This window comes from Notothenia coriiceps, unplaced genomic scaffold, assembly GCF_000735185.1.
Source record: "Notothenia coriiceps isolate Sejong01 unplaced genomic scaffold, NC01 NC01_scaffold00037470, whole genome shotgun sequence".
NCBI classification, from domain to species: Eukaryota; Metazoa; Chordata; class Actinopteri; order Perciformes; family Nototheniidae; genus Notothenia; species Notothenia coriiceps.
The window spans coordinates 131,224-149,366 of record NW_011370171.1 but is presented as its reverse complement, the minus strand read 5'-3'; the positions used below and the strand labels follow the sequence as shown (position 1 = coordinate 149,366).

Below are 18,143 nucleotides of genomic sequence, written 5' to 3'. Positions count from 1 at the left end.
CACGATTTCTTCTGTCTATTTGCTGCATTTTAAAGATATGATATGGCCTGTATTTGTTCGTAAACACCTTATGTTACATAAGAAAAACAATAATTACTCTATGGCAGACACACTGTGTTATTAACACAACTTGAACTAAGCATACAAAAGTCTATGTCAACAGTGTTGAAGCCTAATGGCACGATTGGCAACATATAATATACATATACGTTTTAACCATGGCCAAAATGTGTTTCTTCTTCTGAGGAAAACTGAACTCCTAATTTGCTGCAGTTCCCTCACTAGCCGCAGTTCAGTTGCCCCGCCACAGGGGGCGCTGCTCTGCCAGCTCTAGCGTCACAACAGAGCACTTCCGCTGGTCAGAAGGACTTGTGTGGCAGATTCGTCAGAAATGTCGATGTGCGTTGTATCATATAAGGCTCTAAAATATAAATTCAGTGATTGTATTTAGCTGTATATGCCTTAACACCATCGATAAATTAGTATTGTTTTGTTGTTGAATCGCTGATGAAATGGATGGACAAAAAGCAGGTAAGAACTTTAGCTAGCTTCAACTCGAATATGTTTGTCGGGTATTCATGTTAGTTTGGGCCAAATCAAAATAAACAAACGTGTTAAGTTTGTATTTATTTTTTTCATTATTATCAGGCTTTTTTGTGACAAAGGTATACACGTCGACTCTACTGTCATTCTCGGCAGCTGTCATGACTGACGACAGAAAGTGTTGACTATAGTCAACCCTGAATCTGTCACCGTTATATTATTATATTGAAAGTTTTGAGACAGCATCAAACTGTGTGGACAAAGAATGAAGTTTCGACCTTTATTTAAAAAGAAAAGACGTAAAGCTCATTTAAAAAATAAAAAAATAAAATTGTTAATCATCAATTTAACAATCAAATACATATTACTATATTAAAGTTGTAATATTAACACGCTCACGGTATCGTTATCTGTAGATGGACACCGTAATTGCCTAACGTTATTCATGTCGATGTGTCTGTCAGATCAGATGCTACTTTTTATTTAAGCTGACATTTCCTAACAATTCTGAAATAACCTGTTCTGTATATAAATGACATCCTCCATTAGCCTTCTTTATCATTTAATTCACATTCCCTTCCATTTTCTTGATGTTCTCTCCCCTTTTAACTTCTGTTACATGTAGCCTACAATATAGACATTAGGCCTACAATTAAACACAAGAAAATGACAAAAATGTATATATCTGCAAAAACTAATTTGCAGAATGTAACACCTTAACAAATAAAGATAAAGATGGACTGAAGCAATGTTCCTTTTTTTGTGTTTGTATATTAGATGTTATGCACTGTCAAGCAAAAATAACAAAACAAGTTCTTTATAGATATTGCAGTTGGTTGAAGGGTTTAGTCTTGGGGGTATCAGAATGAGGAAATGGGGTACAATCACTCAAAAATAACAACATTTGCTTTATTGTTGAGAGCAGGCATTGACATTAGCCTTCTTTCCTTTTTCTCCACAGCTGGTTCTGTGTTTATGTGTCGGCTGTGCAACATCTTCTCTCCCAGTCGCTCTCAGCTGCTGGCCCATTGCTCCCAGCTGCACCCACAGCAGGAAGCCCCTGATGACATCATCGTTTCCCTGCAGCCCCTTATTGGAGAGACTGTGGAGACACCAGCAGGTCAGATTAGCGTTTAGGGAGATTACAATGAAGTTCTATTTCACAAGGCATTATCTATTACAGTTTATCAGACACAGAAAAAAATATATGGATGGAGATGGATAATCTCGTTGTTTCTGCGATCCCTTCGTGGAATCAGTTCATTGACAAATAACCTGGTGTTGTCTTCTTATTTGTTCTGCTGTTATGTCGGCTTACAGAGAGCCCAGTAAAGCGAAAACGAGGACGACCAAAAGGCTCTACAAAGAAGACGCGCACAGATTTGACAGAGGACAAGGCGGACTCCTCCAGTTCTCTGAAGGATGATCTTCAAAGACAAGAAGAAGGGAATAAGGAGAAGGGAGACAAACAATGTAGCTCATTACAAGGTAGTATTGGTCAATTGATATGTATCCCATAGTACTTTGTTCATACAAAAGACAAGAAGTACCCTATGCATGATAGAAGATTATTATGAACTTTTAATTGTTTCAAGTATATGGTTTCAATTAGAGATTTTTGAAAATATACTACACAAACTGTTTTCCACCATTAACATTTTAACTTGTTTTTTTCTAAGGTGAAAGACATAACGGTGCACTAGGGCTTGAATGTAAAGACTGCCACCGCTCATTCAGCAACAGACGACAGATCCTCAAACACATCTGCCTGAGGGATGATGAGGAGGAGGAGGAGGAGGAGGATGAAGAGGAGAAAAGTGAGGAGTTAAATAAATCAGCAATTCAAAAGTACATTTTGGAGTTTTTCAAAGTGACCACAGCAAGCATGTTTGGGATAATCTATTATTGAATAGATGATTAAATGTGTTAACTACAGATGTTGGGTAAAGGAACAGAAGAATACAATTTCCATACATGAATTGTACTTGTAAATTCAGGTGATTATGCTTAACAGACCCAATACATTTTAGAGAGCGTCTCTGGTGGAGCGGGAGCTGAGAGTTCTGGGAGTTTGGATTCTGTTGGAGTAGATCCAAACCAAACGCAACAAAATCCAGTAAGGGCAGGACTTGTGAGAGAAAAAGGTGAGATTAAGTTCAGAACATGGTTTCTTTAAATGAATTATTCCTAGGATGGACACTAATTGCTAATTATGATGATTTGTAAAAGATGAGCGGCCTAACCCCCTCTTTTTCTCTGCTTGTAGACACAGGCAGCCTCAGATCCCCAAGAAATAATCGAAGCCGCCCCTCCAAAGAAGGAGGCCTAGCAACAGGAAACAAGAAGTCTGTCATCAGCGTAGTTCTGACTGAAGATAAAACACTTCCAGGTTTGTCATAAAGTCATAAACATTTTGGCTAAAGACTGACTGGACTGCTTTATCAGAAATATCTATAAGAAAGACTTTTTACCTTTTAACTCAACAGGTGTTTCTAAAATGGTTCCAGTAGAGGACAATTCAGTGGAAGCAGATTATTTGGCAATCCAAGCTCAACCTCAGGTAAACACAGGAATTCACCAAAACATTCACCCAAACTGTAAAGTATGTAGCCTGGTAGACAGTCTGGATTTAATTTACGTAGGATAGATTTAACTCTTAACAGTGTCACACTCTTGGTGTATAAGTGTCTAAGGGTTGTGTTTCTGTAGAAGGTTATTTAAAAAAAAAAATCAGTCTTACATGTTAAAGTGTGTTTTTTGTCTTTTATTTATTCTTCCAGGGTCAGACACAAGATCTTGCAAGTGAAGCCCCTTCCTGTGAGGGTAACCCTAAAACAGACCAGGAGCCAAGGTAGTGTCATGGAGAATGTCCATGTCTCCTAAAATTGCATGATCTATGGTTATAAAGACACATTGTTAGTAAGCTTGGTATACAAAATCTCACAGAAACATGTTGTTATAAATAATGTTTTTAAGCTCCTGCTGTTTGGTGCTTGAAGCAGTCTGACCTTTAATGTACCCCTTACCTCCCTCCTTTTACTCTAGTTCTAACCCGACCTCCACAACAACAGTACCGAGCAGAGGCTTCCAGGAATATTCTATCAAGCAAGATGCAACCAAGTACTGTATGCATACTGTTTATTGAATGTATTGACAATGATTTTATATGATTGTCATCTTAGCTTTGGGGAATCCTGTGTAAAATAAAAGCTACATACTAATGTGAATAATCTAATCTGACTATCTAACAAAATGCTTGCCTTGTCTATCCGTTAATTTGAAGAGTTAAGAGTATTCTCTTTCAGTATTGGTAACTTATCTGTGCAGCCTAGAGCCAGCCAAAGGATGTTGTCAATTTTTTTCAATAACAACAAATTCACTGCCATGATAATATCTGCAAACTATACGTCAACTTGTAAATGTAATTTCCTTACTCTCTGTCTCCCAGTCTACTTCAGAGCCAGCTGAAGATCTTTGCCTGTGAGTTCTGTAACAAAATCTTTAAGTTCAGACACTCACTGGTCGCCCACCTGAGGACACACACCCAGGAGAAACCATTCCAGTGTCCTCACTGTGACTACGCATCGGCCATCAAAGGTAGATCAGTGTCAGTGTCCTTATTGATTCATCATTAAAGAGGGTTAAAAAAGTATTTTGTATATATATATATATATATATATATATATATATATATTTATATATAATAGTGCATAGGAACCAGCCCATGAGTATATTTGGAAATATCAATAGTCACAAACAAACAAAACTAAATTGCTGTAAGGATTTAAATAACAAAATCGTGAAACCTGCACAAAATTCCTGTAAAAGCTGACTACCTTCCCACCTTCTTTTGTCTTTTAAGCCAATCTGAATGTTCACCTGAGGAAGCACACAGGAGAGAAGTTCAGCTGTCAGCACTGTCCTTTCAACTGCCTGAGCCCAGGACACCTCAAGGTGCTGTACCAACTCTATTACAGATATTGATAATATTAGTAGCAAAGTATTATATCCAGAGTATAATTATTATTAACATAACAGCTTTGAGACAATACTCATTTCAACACCCACATAAATTGTTATTCTGGGCGCAGCAGTGATTCTGTGTTTCTGTTAATGCAGGTGCACATAGAGCGGGTCCATTTGAAGGTGAAGCAGCACTGCAGCTTTTGTGAGAAAAAATACTCAGATTTGAAGAACTTGCTGAAACACATGGAGAAACGACACAACCTGAATGATGCTGCTGTCTACCAGAGCTACCAAATACTCAGGTTTGATTGAAAACATCTACATTATTTAAGATAAGAATAAGATAAGAAGTACTTTATTGATCCCAATGTGTGAAATGTTTGCGTTGCAGCAGCATAAAAAGACAAGGCATTGTATGTTAGAGAAATTAGAACCCTAGAAATAAACAATCCAAAATGTAAACATCTCAAATAGAAATAAAATAGAAAATATACATGTTGAATTTACAGTAACAAAATAAAAAGCAGGATATTATATGTTAGAAAAATATCACTCGTCACCGGCTTGAGCTTCAATATCAGGATACATGTATTTATAATCCTTGCAAGAATGGAAGTAGTCATCACATACAGTACAGAGCATTTGGTACAACTAGTTCCCAGAACAGTGTCCTTCACATGCTCATATAGAGGGTGTATCACAGTCACAAGATGGAGGAATACCGGTTCAAAGCAGTATTCAATGTTTAGTTTAGATTAGCTAAGGCCCACGTCCGAAATCATCATGCTTGTCATATGTCTATCTCCACAGAGGCTGAATCATCATGTTAATCGTTGTCACATAGCTATCGTATGCCTAAAACAGTGTGTCCTGACGCTCTTCTAGGTAATCATCATACATCCTGTTACGTACACAGCTACGTAGGGCCTTTGTTATCATGTGCTACTCTGATATTGGAAGAGTACAGTCAGTGTTTTCCCAACATTTTTGTTGGGAAAACACAACAAAAATGTTGTTCCTTTCTGTCACACCTGCCCTTCTAATCTGTTCATGTGGTCCAGGTTGAAGACCCGTCAGGGCCTCAGGCAGCTCCTCTACCACTGTCCCACCTGTAACCGACGCTTTAAGAACCAGCTGGAGCGAGAGCGCCACCTGTTGGTCCACGGGCCCCAGCGTCCCTTTGCCTGCCTCCTCTGTGACCACGCTGCAACCAAGATGGCCAACCTCGCCGCTCATGTCAGGAAACACCTCTTCCTATATGTGTGCTGCGTGTGCGATGGGAAGTTTGTCAGCTCCCAGAGACTGAAGAGTCACCTGAAAGAGTCCCACCTGGAGCTGGACCAGGGACAGGCCTTCACCGACTGCATCAACAACAGCTACTACCTGATACAGCCTGGGGCAGGCATGTGGGGGGAGGAGGAGCAGGACGATGTAGAGAAGGAAGGGCTTAGAATAGAGCAGGAGGGGGAAGATGAGGGCACAAGAGATGAGAGTAGAGGAAATGGTGTAGTAGAGGAGGATTTGGGTGATGGCGAAGGGGGGCAGCCAAAAGTAGCAGCGAGCATAGATGTGGAGCAAGAGGAAGAGGAAGAAGAAGATAAATCTCAGAGTGAAACCACAGAAGAAGTGCAGTGTACGGAAAGAAAAATAAATGCACAGCAAAGTTCCAAAGAACAGCTTCATTCAGACATTTCTTCAGAAACTACAACTCCCATTGACAGACAGGATGAAGAAACAGCTGGGCAGACATCACAGGACGACACTGAGGAGGCGTGCTCACCGAACACCCCTCTCTTAAAGGAAAGTACGCAAGAAAACTCACACTCAGCTGAGGAGAACACACACACAACTGTGTCATCACCGGCCGCAGGGGGAGATGAACTAACTCCACTTTCAGAGAGGGTAAAATATATACAATTACAATAATGTCAGCTAGCACATAACACTTATTTTCATAATGAATCATTTTGCCTTATTTGTCCAACAATCCAGACTCAAATATATTACATTTCATATAATGTTAAGACAAAGAAGTTATTATTTGAGAAGGCCAAACAAGAGAATTATGGTATGTTTGACCTAAATATAATTTGATGATTTATCAAATATCGAAATAGCTCCTGATTAATTGTTTTGTTGATGGAAATGACATCACTAAGGAATCCATCTCTAGTCCCTTTATGATCTTTAACATTACAAGGCTTTTTACAAATCTGTATAGGGTGTTCACAGACAATGTTAACACTCAAAAGGTAGTATGATGTACCGGTAGTCTTATAATTTGTTATTGAATTTAAAGCATATGTAAATTAATTAATGCGTCTGAAATATTTACTTATCTTAGAGGAATTCTACTAGGTCTTCCCATCCACTCCTGAGGTAGCAGCTTTGCTCCTGGCAGTCTGAGTTGTAATCTTTGTCCTCTGTCGGCAGGTGTCGGAGGTTTTCCATCCGAATGCGTTCGAGCAGGTGTTCTCATCTCTTCCGAAGACTCGGCTCAATATGGAGTCTTTCCAACGGCTCAGGAAAATGTATGGGGACCTGGAATGTCAATACTGTGGTGAGAAGCTGTTTTTTTTTTTATCCTGTTATTTAATTAGTTTAATTTCACAATATAATGTATTATTATCTATTACTTAGCTTTTCCTCTATATGGCTTGAGTGTTTGATCGTTTCTTTTTTTTGCTGCATAGGTAAACTGTTCTGGTTCAAAGTCCACTATAACATTCATGTGCGCACACACACCAAGGAGCACTCGCATTACTGTTCAAAGTGCAGCTACTCGTCCATCACCAAAAGCTCTTTGAAGCGGCACCAGATCCAGAAGCACAGCGGCGTGCTGCTGCCCTGTTCCAACCCCGGCTGTAAATACACCACACCTGACAAATACAAACTCCAGGCCCATTTGAGGACCCACCAGGAACAGGTAGCAAGCCTTCACTATACTGGATAAAAAAGTAAATATTGGAATCTGAAGCTTTAATCATGGGTAAAACCTTAAGTGTTCACTGTGTGCACAATGGTAAGTGCGTATTTTGACCATATCACAGTTGTTATGCATATTTTCTAACTCCAAGCTGTATAAACTTGAATGCATATTAGATTTAAGCATATTAGGTTATGTGTATTTGTGTAATGAGGGAGGGCGTGGCCTAGGGAGATCAACACCCTATATCAGGGTGCATAATTATTAAGCAACTCTTTTGTCTCATGCACAATGGGCCCAATATCTGCATACGTATATTTTCTCCTAGGAGAGCCTAAACCTCTCTTGAATTTTGAGGTTTATTCATATTTGGATTGACCGAAAGCACTGTAGTGGTTCAATAATACAATTTATCCTCAAAAATACAACTTTGCTAATAATTGGGCACACAGTGTATTACCGATTACTTCTGTGAAGGATGCAGACATTGACGATTGATTTCTCTTGGTGGGGTTTGTCATGTTTTTCTCTTGCTGTTCATTTCAGGGAAAGAGTGCAGCATGTCCCGTCTGCCACAACAGCTATCCAGAGCACAGACTGAAGCACCACATCAAAACATCCCACCCTGGTAAAGAACACACAAATACAGTATATCTACAGATATAGACAAAACACACACAAAACATGTTAAAACATTTTTCTCTTAAAAGCGTTCATTTTCAAACCTGTCGCTTTCAACCTAAAGCATTCGACTCACATGATTCATTCAACAGCCATCTAATATTTTGAATCTCGGATTTCTAATTCTTGATGACAAATCATGCGATTTTGTAGATTTAAAAAAAACAACAACATGTGTTTCAAATCCACAGTGGGTTGTAGGGCTCAGAGGGTTTAATCAGTTTGAGGGTTAGTTTGCTCATTCTGCCCTGCACTTAATAGCACCTAACTGAAATAAATATGAACTGACATAACCAAGTTTATTAACATTTCCGAGGTTGCTTTTTAATTTTGTGTGTTGATGTTTTGTACAGATGCACTGCCTGTGCAGGGTAAAGGACTGATGGTGCAGCGCGCAGAGAAGTGCCCCTACTGTGAATCCTACTTCCTAAAGAACAGTAGTGACTTCCAGCGGCACATCTGGGCCCATCAAGGTGCGATATTCCTTTACCTTTAAACCAGGCGCACACACACACACACACACACACACACACACACACACACACACACACACACACACACACACACACACACACACACACACACACACACACACACACACACACTGCACAAGGATGGAGAAACACATGCAAAGTGTTTCACTGCATGATTAATGTGTGAAGTGAGCTTCTTCCATCTGCTTCTCCTCCTCCTGGCTGCCCTCCAGGAGGATGGACTAGACAAATACACACTGCTGACATTGTATACAAATAGAAACTCTAACAAACTAAATGTTCTACTTGTATGCTGTTGACAAAATCTCATAGAGGAAAATGAACAATGCTGAAAATAACAATTGGCAGAAGTTACCTTAAAATGATAAGACATTCTCTTTTTCAGTTTTGAGGACTGTTTTTCCTTCTAAGGATAGTTTGTTAAAAAACAACTCTTTTGCTAGGCCTTATGTTAAATATCTTAAATGTTATATTTATCTCGGAACCTAATGAGTACCAATGCCTAATGACTATGTGGTTGCTTAGCTGAAGTTATTTGATACTTAAACCATGTCTTAATTAGCTGTGATGTCCAATGTTTTGCTTTGAGGAAGTGAGTTGTTCATATCAGCCTCTTTGTCTCTTTACCTACCTCTTTAAACACTTGCCTACCTCAATGATCTGGCTACCTTGAAGTTACATCCCAGGCTGAAGATGTTGGCAGACATAAATCCAGCACAGGTGTTGATGAAGGTCTCAGTGAGCAGAGCCAGTTAATCAAAAAACACCTTGCAATGCATATGCTCACTATGTTATTCAGCAGTTTTATCTGCCTTGGTTTTCTTCACACTTTCTCCCACCGTCCTTGAGATTTTGCATGTCCCACTAAAGAAAACTTGCCCATAAGCATCACTAACAATCCAGTCACAAATGTAGTCTTTGTCTGTAAATATATGTTGCTAATTGTTATGTTATTCTAATAAACTACATATAATGTAAATGCACTCATAAACAACATTTTTGATTAAAAAACGTTCTGTCTTATTTAGAGCAATATTACTTCAAGGACCAACATTGAACAGAGTGCATCTGTAACACCTCATCAAATACCATCTTGATTTGAAACACTTTTATATCCCCTTGACTCTATACAAGTCATGTTTTTGGAATGTTGTTGTTGTCTCATGTGGTTATTCTTTTGTTCTGGTGTGTAGGTGTGAAGCCGTATGTGTGCGGTGTGTGTGACTATGCGGGCCGCAGCAGGAGTAACCTGAAGACTCACATGAACCGACACAACACAGAGAAACGTCACCTCTGTGATCTGTGCGGGAAAAAGTTCAAATCTAAAGTCACGCTCAAAAGCCACAGACTGAGCCACACCAATGAAGGTACATATTATTTGTCTATTCATTCGAACAGGATTTTTTTGAAAGTGAAAAGCGATGATTGATAAAAGGAGAATAATTTGTTATGTTAATTCAGGGAAGCGTTTTCAATGTTCAGAGTGTGACTTCACCTCGGCCTCCAACCCGTCCTTGCTCAGACACATGGAGCAACACGCTGAGTTTAAGGTTGGAATAACACACAAGCATCACTCCAGATGTCATGTTCTTGTTTTGATAAAAGGATTGAGAAGTTGTTTAGAAAAGTCAAATTTATATTTTTTAATCACGTCATATCTGGTTTTTCTTTGTAGCCATTTCGCTGTGCACACTGCCACTACTCCTGTAACATTGCGGGTCCCCTGAAGCGACACTACAAGATAAAACACCCGGATCAGAAATATCAGAATGCTGGACCTGGACTGCCTAACCCCGATGCTCTGAAACAGCAAGGTCAGAACTCTGCTCTCATTCTGCCCTGTCGACACTTTTCATGTTGTTTATAGTCACATTTTGCCAAAGTAGGACACTTGTACTGAGTAAAGACTTTAAAAGTGTTGTGGTGAAGACTCTCAGGAGCAAGAATCTATTTTGTGCCAGGAGAAAAATCATTAAATATTACTTAATTCCTGCAGCAGTACAAAACAAAATGCTTGTTCAGCATAACCTAAAATTGTGTGTGTGTGTGTGTGTGTGTGTGTGTGTGTGTGTGTGTGTGTGTGTGTGTGTGTGTGTGTGTGTGTGTGTGTGTGTAGGGGGTATGAAGTGTCCTGAATGTGAATTTGTTTATGGCACCAAGTGGGAGCTGAATCGACACCTGAAGAGCAAACACAGGCTGAAAGTGGTGGAAGGCACCTGGGAGGTAAACAGTGTTCACTTACACAGAATAGATACATTGAAACTGTTTTTTACCGTAGGTCTGAGGATTGGCTATGATCGTCTCACCGTAGGTCTGTCACATTGGAATGATTATTGCAATTTTGGACATACATTAAACGCCTCCCGGAGGTTATTCTATATTGACATGGGTGTGCTCTGATTTTTCTCTTTAGTGCCACCCTTTGGTCATAGTTTTCACTTATTGTATGAAATATTTCAACAACACAAAAGCTATTAGTCTTGTATCTGTCCCAAAATGATACCAAAAATGTCAGGAGCAAGAAAAAAAAGCCAGCTCAATCATGTTAGAATTTAGTTGATTTATTCATCAATGTCAGTATTTTCAGGTAAATGCAATCCCTGCCTTATCTATGAATATTCAGGTTCGGGAGACAGTGGAGGCTCAGTATGTGTCTGTGGAGGATGAAGAGCAGCTGACAGAAGTACCTGAAGAATCCCTACATGACAACGGTAACCACAGCAACAGTGTTAAACAGACAGTAGGCACAAACCAGCCAACATGCTTTCATATGAACTTTGTGACACGTCACAATAAATGTGTGTCTTCTATGTTTAGTTAATATCCAGCAGATCACTGAATACAGTTCAGAGACTCACAATGCCGTCACCTCCATGGTTGCCATGGCACCAGGCACTGTTACCGTCGTACAACAGGTAAACAACATCTCATCAAATACTCAGGAAATCACGAGTGTTTACAGCAAAATGTTGATGTCGAGCTTTGTCTGAAGTTGCAGGTGAATGATGAGCAGGAAGTGGGGGATTGCAGAAACCAGCTGATGGTGGTGAATGCAGATGGGGGTCTAACAGGAGACCAGGTGATGGTGGTAGAGGACGCAAATGGCCTGGAGGCTCTGACAGTCCTCACTCAGGGAGAAAACACTCACCACTACATCGTCTACGTCCAGGAACACACTGTAGAAATCAACTAGGGATGCTAACATTTCATCACCTGTTGATCCATCAGTGTTGTTGGGATCAATGAGCATCAGTAGATCCCTTTGGAAAAGGGAAGTTACAGAAAATGTATCATGATTAAGATCATTTCACTTTTATTTGTACACATGAAAACTATAAGTACAATAATTGTTTGTATTATTATGTGACATATTTTGTATTTACAAAGTATATTTAAATAAAAGCATGTCTTGCACTGCTCAATGCTCCTGATTGACTTTATTTCCTTAAAATACAAAACAAAATTCCAATGTATAACATTCATGAGTTATAGCATAAGTTCAGTTATTGCCCTAAAATATTTAGAAATGACTGCCATTTATGAATGATTTTTTATGAACACAACACATTTACATAATACTGGTAAATGAAACAACGAACTGTAAAACGTCAAAAAATATTACACCAGAAAGTACAAAATGCATTATTTAGACATGCAGTATGTGAACTCTGTAATTAGTCAATTTTCATATAAATGAGATTTTTCTTATTGACCTATGAATGCCATTTTCATATTTTATTGCAGCCAAGAAAGCATTTAGAATTCATAGTTTATTTAATTGTGGTTTCGATGTAGAGTGAATGAACTGAAATGATTGCAACGATTTCGGTGTGTTCACCCGTTTGTTCTGGGTCATGGTGTTGTTCAGTCTCAGTCCAGTAGGTGGCAATGGCGCGCACTCTGCTCTGGTGTCAACATCCTGTACTTTGTATATATTACAGAAGAAGAAGAAGCGGTGGGAAATTTGACAGTGCGCGAAAGGCTGTTGTTCACAATTGAACGATATTTTAATACAAGCTAACATTATTAGTGAAAATATTGATGCTTACACGACATGGACCGGTACGTTTTGATTGTATGCTTTGGGCAAACTGACGAAGAGCTGGCAGAGGAGAATACATGTAAGTTACTTTGATATCATCCAAGCTGCAACCAAGTTGAGTTAGCCAGTGGCTTGAAAAGTGTTTCAATACATGTAGACACCTTTATCAACAACCACACATGAGTTAACAAAATATAGTATCTGTAAATATCAAGGCTACATTTTGAACTGCTTGTTTCAAGAAAGTTGAGTCACTTTCTGGCTTATGGCGTTAAACATTTAAGCTACACAGTAAAAACAGTCTACTGTTTACAGAAAAAAGGACAATGTGTGAAGTAATTTAAGTCTTAAAAGTTGGTAACTGACAGGAAATTGAAGGAGGTGGAAATATGGTACCTGTATACAGTGCAGTTTTCTTGGATTTCAGTATGTAAATTGACAATGGGTTAACAGGAGGTGCAACAACTTGCTTATTTTAACCTGCAATTTATCAGCAGTTTGCTTGTGATAAACCCTAAACTGTCATTGTTCACAGGTCTGGAGTCAGTGAAACAGATATATGACAAACTTGTGGACATCTCAGCCCAGGACTCAGCCAGAGGAGTCTCTGTATTTCCAGGTAAAGTAAATTGAGCACTTTGGGCCTCTTTCACCCTGTGTGACCTCCAGACATAAGATATGTTACTTATTTCACAACGTTCCTCACTTCTGTATTTCTTCTGTACACTTCCCAGCTTGTTCTCTCAGTGGCAGCCCATCAGTTCAGAGATGGCACTTTGCTGTGCAGGCTTACCAAGGAGTTACGCAGGTGAGACATGTGGAAAATGTAAAACAATTTGACCTTAAACATGGTTCATGTTGAAAAGAACTGGACACAAATGCCTATGTGGCATAGCCTTTCTTCAATGTGTGATGCAGTAATTGCTTGTGAAAAGATAAGTAAAGTATCAATTGTTAAAAAAAAGGCTGTACATGATAATTCAATCAGTTTTCAAACTTGACACAATTAGGTGAGTGAGTGCTAAATATGATACCTTTTGTAGTAATTTCATGGTCATAATCATATGGAGTGCTCCTGTCTTGGAAGGTTATGTGCCAGCCATATAAAACAACCAATGTAACCTACTGACTATCCTGTTTTGTAGTTTTGCAGCTCAGACTGGGAAGAGCTGGGGACAGGCCATCAGAAAACTGACAGTGAAGAGGAGAAGCTTTCTGCTGTGGAGTCATATCTCAGCTCTCTGATAAATCAGGAGGCGTCGGACCAAAAAGCAGACCAGCCGTCACCAGCAGAGTGAGAGACAGATACAACCTTCCTCTTCTTTATGATATGATATCTTATGTTCATGTGTCTCAATGATTCAAGCCCTAGTTGTTACTTTTGCAAGTTATTTTTCTGATCTGATCTTTATTGAGCAGGCTGTTGGAAGAGGCTGCTGAAGGACTGCATCTCCTGACAGACAAGCTTCCACCTCCAGGTACTGCTGAGCTCTCCCTTTCTTGAAATACTACACCTTTCTTAGCCGTTATGAGTTGAGTCATATAATACAATAGTAAAAATTGTAACTTTGGGCTCAGTCGGTTGAGTGTGTAGTTGGAATTATACAAATACATGAACATTACTTGTATTCAATGAATTCAAATGAACACTCTCCTCATCTAAGAGGTTGAATCCAAAATGCTTTCTCTCACAACTTCTCAGAGGATTTTGGTTGTTGTGATGAAGAGCAGGGCTAAATAGTTTCCCTTTATTTTTATTTTTTTATTTTTTTATTTTTTTTAGAAGAACAACAAATGTGTAGTTTACCGAGGTGCCAACAGTGCAAGAAGTTAGTTTCTTGCACAAAGCAATATCTAAAAATGAAAGCGTTTTATTAGCAAAAGTTGCCTATAACATGGAATTAAAAACGTTTTAACGAAGACAAATTCCTCAGCTGTGTTATAGGGATCAATTCCAATTTCAAGCAATTAGGTTTTGAAAATCTGCCTTCTGCAGCCCTCTAGAAAAGGTGCTACCCTATTATATTTAATAATAGGCACTAACTGCTGGGTACATCTCTACTTCTTCCCATTTCTGCTCTGTTAATTTCTTAAAGAGCACCATCTTTGCAGGAGTTCAGGAACAGTAAACTTTCATTTGTAGCTGGAGTCACTACTGGCTTTCCACTTAAAAATACATGAAAACATGGTGTCGATCCAGGGACCGGGTATGAGCCTCAGGCTATCTCCCTTTCAATATGTTTTAGCCTGACAGCTACTGCTTAGAGCTAGAAAACAAATAAGTCCTGGAAAAAAAACTGGTGCATTTTGTCAGATAATTAATTAAATGTTACATTCTGTTCTTGTATATATCATATTATATATGTGTATATAGACATCTTGCACTATTTGTATTTTATTATATATGTTGCATCGTTGGAGGAGCTCGGGTCATAAGATTTTCATTGCCTTTTTTACACTAGCTTATGTGCATAGGACATTAAAACCTTTGAATCTTGAATCAGAGAAGGAGAAAGTGTTGAGAATTTGGCTACATTTGATTAATCACATAACTAATAACCTAATGTCAACGTCATTGAGCCACTGTCTATGAGCTGATCTGTATGTCAGATTTGAGGAATCTTTGTCGGGTTCTTTGCGTTGTCCTTTGTGTGTATATTCCTTTTATTATAAAAATGAATAGAAACAAAGAAAAATGATAACTTATCAGCCCTTGTTGAATCTGTAGAGACAAAGAAAAGACAGTACATATTTAATGTATTCCTCTGTGGTTTGTCTCAACCCCCAGGTAAAGCCCTGCTGGATGTGCTGGTGCTGTGCTCTACAGAGCAGGCCCCTCCTGTCAAAGACCTGCTGCCCCTGCTGGGAGCCCTCAAACACATGTCCTGCTGGCACGCTGCTAAGATCACTGTTGTCACACAGCACACCACGGGGTGAGGAGACGAGAAATACTCATGCCTTACATTTATTCAGAGCACAAAGAATATGATGAAAACACATTGAAACGATCCAACACACAGGAACCTTACTAAAGTCGTTGTATTAACAGGATACATTTACATTGACTCTGTTTGGTTGTCAACTATAAGTTAATGGTGGTGTGCCAAAAATAATAACTTGATGAGGGTTGCAAAAATGCTAGAAAATGCAGCAGTGTTGTGCGAATTTGCAGATATTATAATTGTTCCTCCCAGTTCACCACTAGGGGGCGATAGAAGAGTAACGATGAGAAGGTGTCAATTACAGTAGGACTAACGCCTGAATAAACTAAGAAACATTTATACTCCCTTTTATTTAATGGCAAACTAGCTTCAACAATTATTAATTATATTTTGTCGATGTATGTGCTTAAGTGGAGGTTTGTCAGGACTATTTTTCCATTAATTACTGGAATCGTAAATAAAAATCCCATGAGTTCCCCTGTGCTCATCATTGAGAGATTCTTTTCTTTTCTTTTTTCAGGTGGCAGAAAGCAGCGTCCTACCTGAGTGCTGCTCTGGTGGAGCCTGCTGCCCTGCACAGCTGTTTGGACCACAGAGAGCTGTGGAGGGGGGGGCTGGTTATCAGAGAGAAGAAGGTAAGGACCGTAGTTTTAGAAATGAAGTGAGCATGTGAAGGGACATCCAGGGGACACATTTCTTTTTTTGCATTATTTAGTCTCGTCTTTTTGACTTAAAGGGGACCTATTATGCAAAATCCACTTTTTCATACGATTTATACATAAACATGTGTCCCCTCTGTGGAAAGACATTCTGAAAGTTTCAGGAGAAAAATATTTGCTCTCTTTTTGTCCTGATCTATTTATATAAAAACCTGTCTGAAAATGAGCTGATCAGATTTTGGCCCACATAAAGATGTCAAAAAGATTTTGGCTTGTGTAGCCATTAGCCAATCACTAACCAAGGTAACACCCCCCCCACCTTATCACCTGAATCTCCTCCTAAAGCACCATTGTGTTCTTCGACTGTGGCTGTGAGGGAGTGTGGTCGTCTTTCAACCAGAAGGTTGTGGGTTTGATCCCAGCCCATGCAGTCAACATGTCGATGTATCCTTGGGCAAGATACTTAACCCTGCAAGTTGCTCCCGATGGGCATGGCAACGGTGGTGAATGTGTGTGAATGTTAGGTCGTAGAGTAAGGTAGCAACTGGCTCTGTATGCAATGGGTGTGAAATGGTGACATGACATGTAGTATGTAACAGCGCTTTGAGGGTCTTAGAAGACTGGATACTAAGCGCTAATAAGTTATAGCGTAACCATTAGCCCATCTCTTTAACGCGCTGTAAGCCCAAGACGGCCCTTCGCGGTCTTTCTAAAATAAACATTGGCACGACACTAGTGTCTCGTGGGCATCTTAATATTATAAAACTATTAATTGTGGCAATACCAGATTAACGGAAGTACTCGAGCTAAAGCTGACGATACCACAACCATTTTACCAACAAAACCGAAGTCTCAAGAACATCTCTAAATGACAACGGCCTGAGGGCGAAAAAATGCTAAAGCAATTTTGGGCACATAACTCAAGATAAAGATACCCTATTACTTATCGTAACTGGCACATACAAAGGATACCCGATTAAAGCTGAGACTACCACAGATTATGAGTAGGTTATAGGTATCATCACTGAGGGATCCGAAACTCGCGGGAGAGGCGCGAGACACAAACGTCACAACCACGTAGAATTACGGAGCAATAGGACACCCGTCTCACCGTAGCTTGGTCTTTCTGATCCAAAAGTCTTGTCAATGGCATTAAAAAATAACCAGGGGGGGAAAAAACGCGGCTGATGGTCAAGTCGCATAGGTTAATTGAATGTGTCTGGTCACTTGTTGAAAAAAATCGTTTAAAGTCCATAAGTTCTATTTGCTATGGGAGGAAATCGGAGGAGTAAAAGTTAGCGTGCTTAATGTAGCCACCCAGACGTTATCGCAGCTTCCGGTTTTGGCTTTATGCGGCGGCGCTCACTCCTGTATCTTGGTAATATGTGTGTGTATGTGGGATTCCCCTAGATTCCATTGGCTTCCACCGGTTAAAAAGGACAATGCTCAATCACAAAATCACAAGGGGGGCCAGAGATATGGAAAATCCACCAAACTGATCCCAGAAGTGGTTTTTTTGTGCTAAATCTGTCCTAAAAAGGTCAAATGTCACTGTTTTGCATCAATCCTTTATATGTTGTAGGTTTGATTCCTAAAGCTTTTAGTTTTACCATCCCATCATTCAAGGGATGATGTCACTTATAAGAAATTCTTTTTTGGACGGACCACACTAATTTACACATTTTATTACTGTGCTTCAATCTGGAATTTACTGTTAAATAAAACATCTATATTGATTCTGAACCACTTCTACATCCACTCACAGATGTACTTGCTTTGAGAAAAAATATATTAATTCAACCCTTTTAGAAGGGAAGATATGGTCATTTGTTCTGGGAATGTCATTTTCGAGCCTGAGACTGAAAAACAGGCTCACGGCCTAACAAATAT

The 18,143-nt window shown here is 39.4% G+C and overlaps 2 protein-coding genes across 3 annotated transcripts in view; one reads left to right on the top strand and one right to left on the bottom strand.

Moving 5' to 3' along the window:
* The window catches only part of LOC104967573 (carboxypeptidase Q), a gene marked incomplete at its 5' end in the record, with an annotated part of 309,328 nt that overhangs the window by 160,704 nt on the left and 130,481 nt on the right, over window positions 1-18,143 (bottom strand). The window lies entirely within an intron of this gene.
* zfat (zinc finger and AT hook domain containing) lies at window positions 384-12,029 on the top strand. 2 transcript variants are annotated; one of them, XM_010797057.1, is made up of 24 exons: window positions 384-531; window positions 1,505-1,663; window positions 1,864-2,031; window positions 2,223-2,360; window positions 2,574-2,687; window positions 2,810-2,932; window positions 3,030-3,103; window positions 3,324-3,394; window positions 3,589-3,663; window positions 3,992-4,140; window positions 4,406-4,497; window positions 4,663-4,811; window positions 5,571-6,411; window positions 6,943-7,069; window positions 7,203-7,435; window positions 7,982-8,063; window positions 8,470-8,589; window positions 9,804-9,977; window positions 10,072-10,160; window positions 10,286-10,424; window positions 10,727-10,833; window positions 11,234-11,321; window positions 11,428-11,525; window positions 11,609-12,029. In XM_010797057.1, the coding sequence occupies exons 1-24, from the start codon at window positions 513-515 to the stop codon at window positions 11,801-11,803; spliced, it is 3,624 nt and encodes a 1,207-aa protein (XP_010795359.1). In that variant the 5' UTR covers window positions 384-512; the 3' UTR covers window positions 11,804-12,029. The 2 variants fall into 2 exon arrangements, with proteins under 2 accessions (XP_010795359.1, XP_010795358.1); XM_010797056.1 differs by having other exon boundaries at window positions 385-531; window positions 11,603-12,029.

What these genes read in the sequence shown, in the direction of transcription:
- zfat (XM_010797056.1), top strand. An exon ending in GGAGGATGAAGAGGAGAAAA is followed by an intron (nt 2,361 to 2,573) that starts GTGAGGAGTTAA and finishes AATACATTTTAG; the next exon opens with AGAGCGTCTCTGGTGGAGCG. An exon ending in TGAGCCCAGGACACCTCAAG is followed by an intron (nt 4,498 to 4,662) that starts GTGCTGTACCAA and finishes CTGTTAATGCAG; the next exon opens with GTGCACATAGAGCGGGTCCA.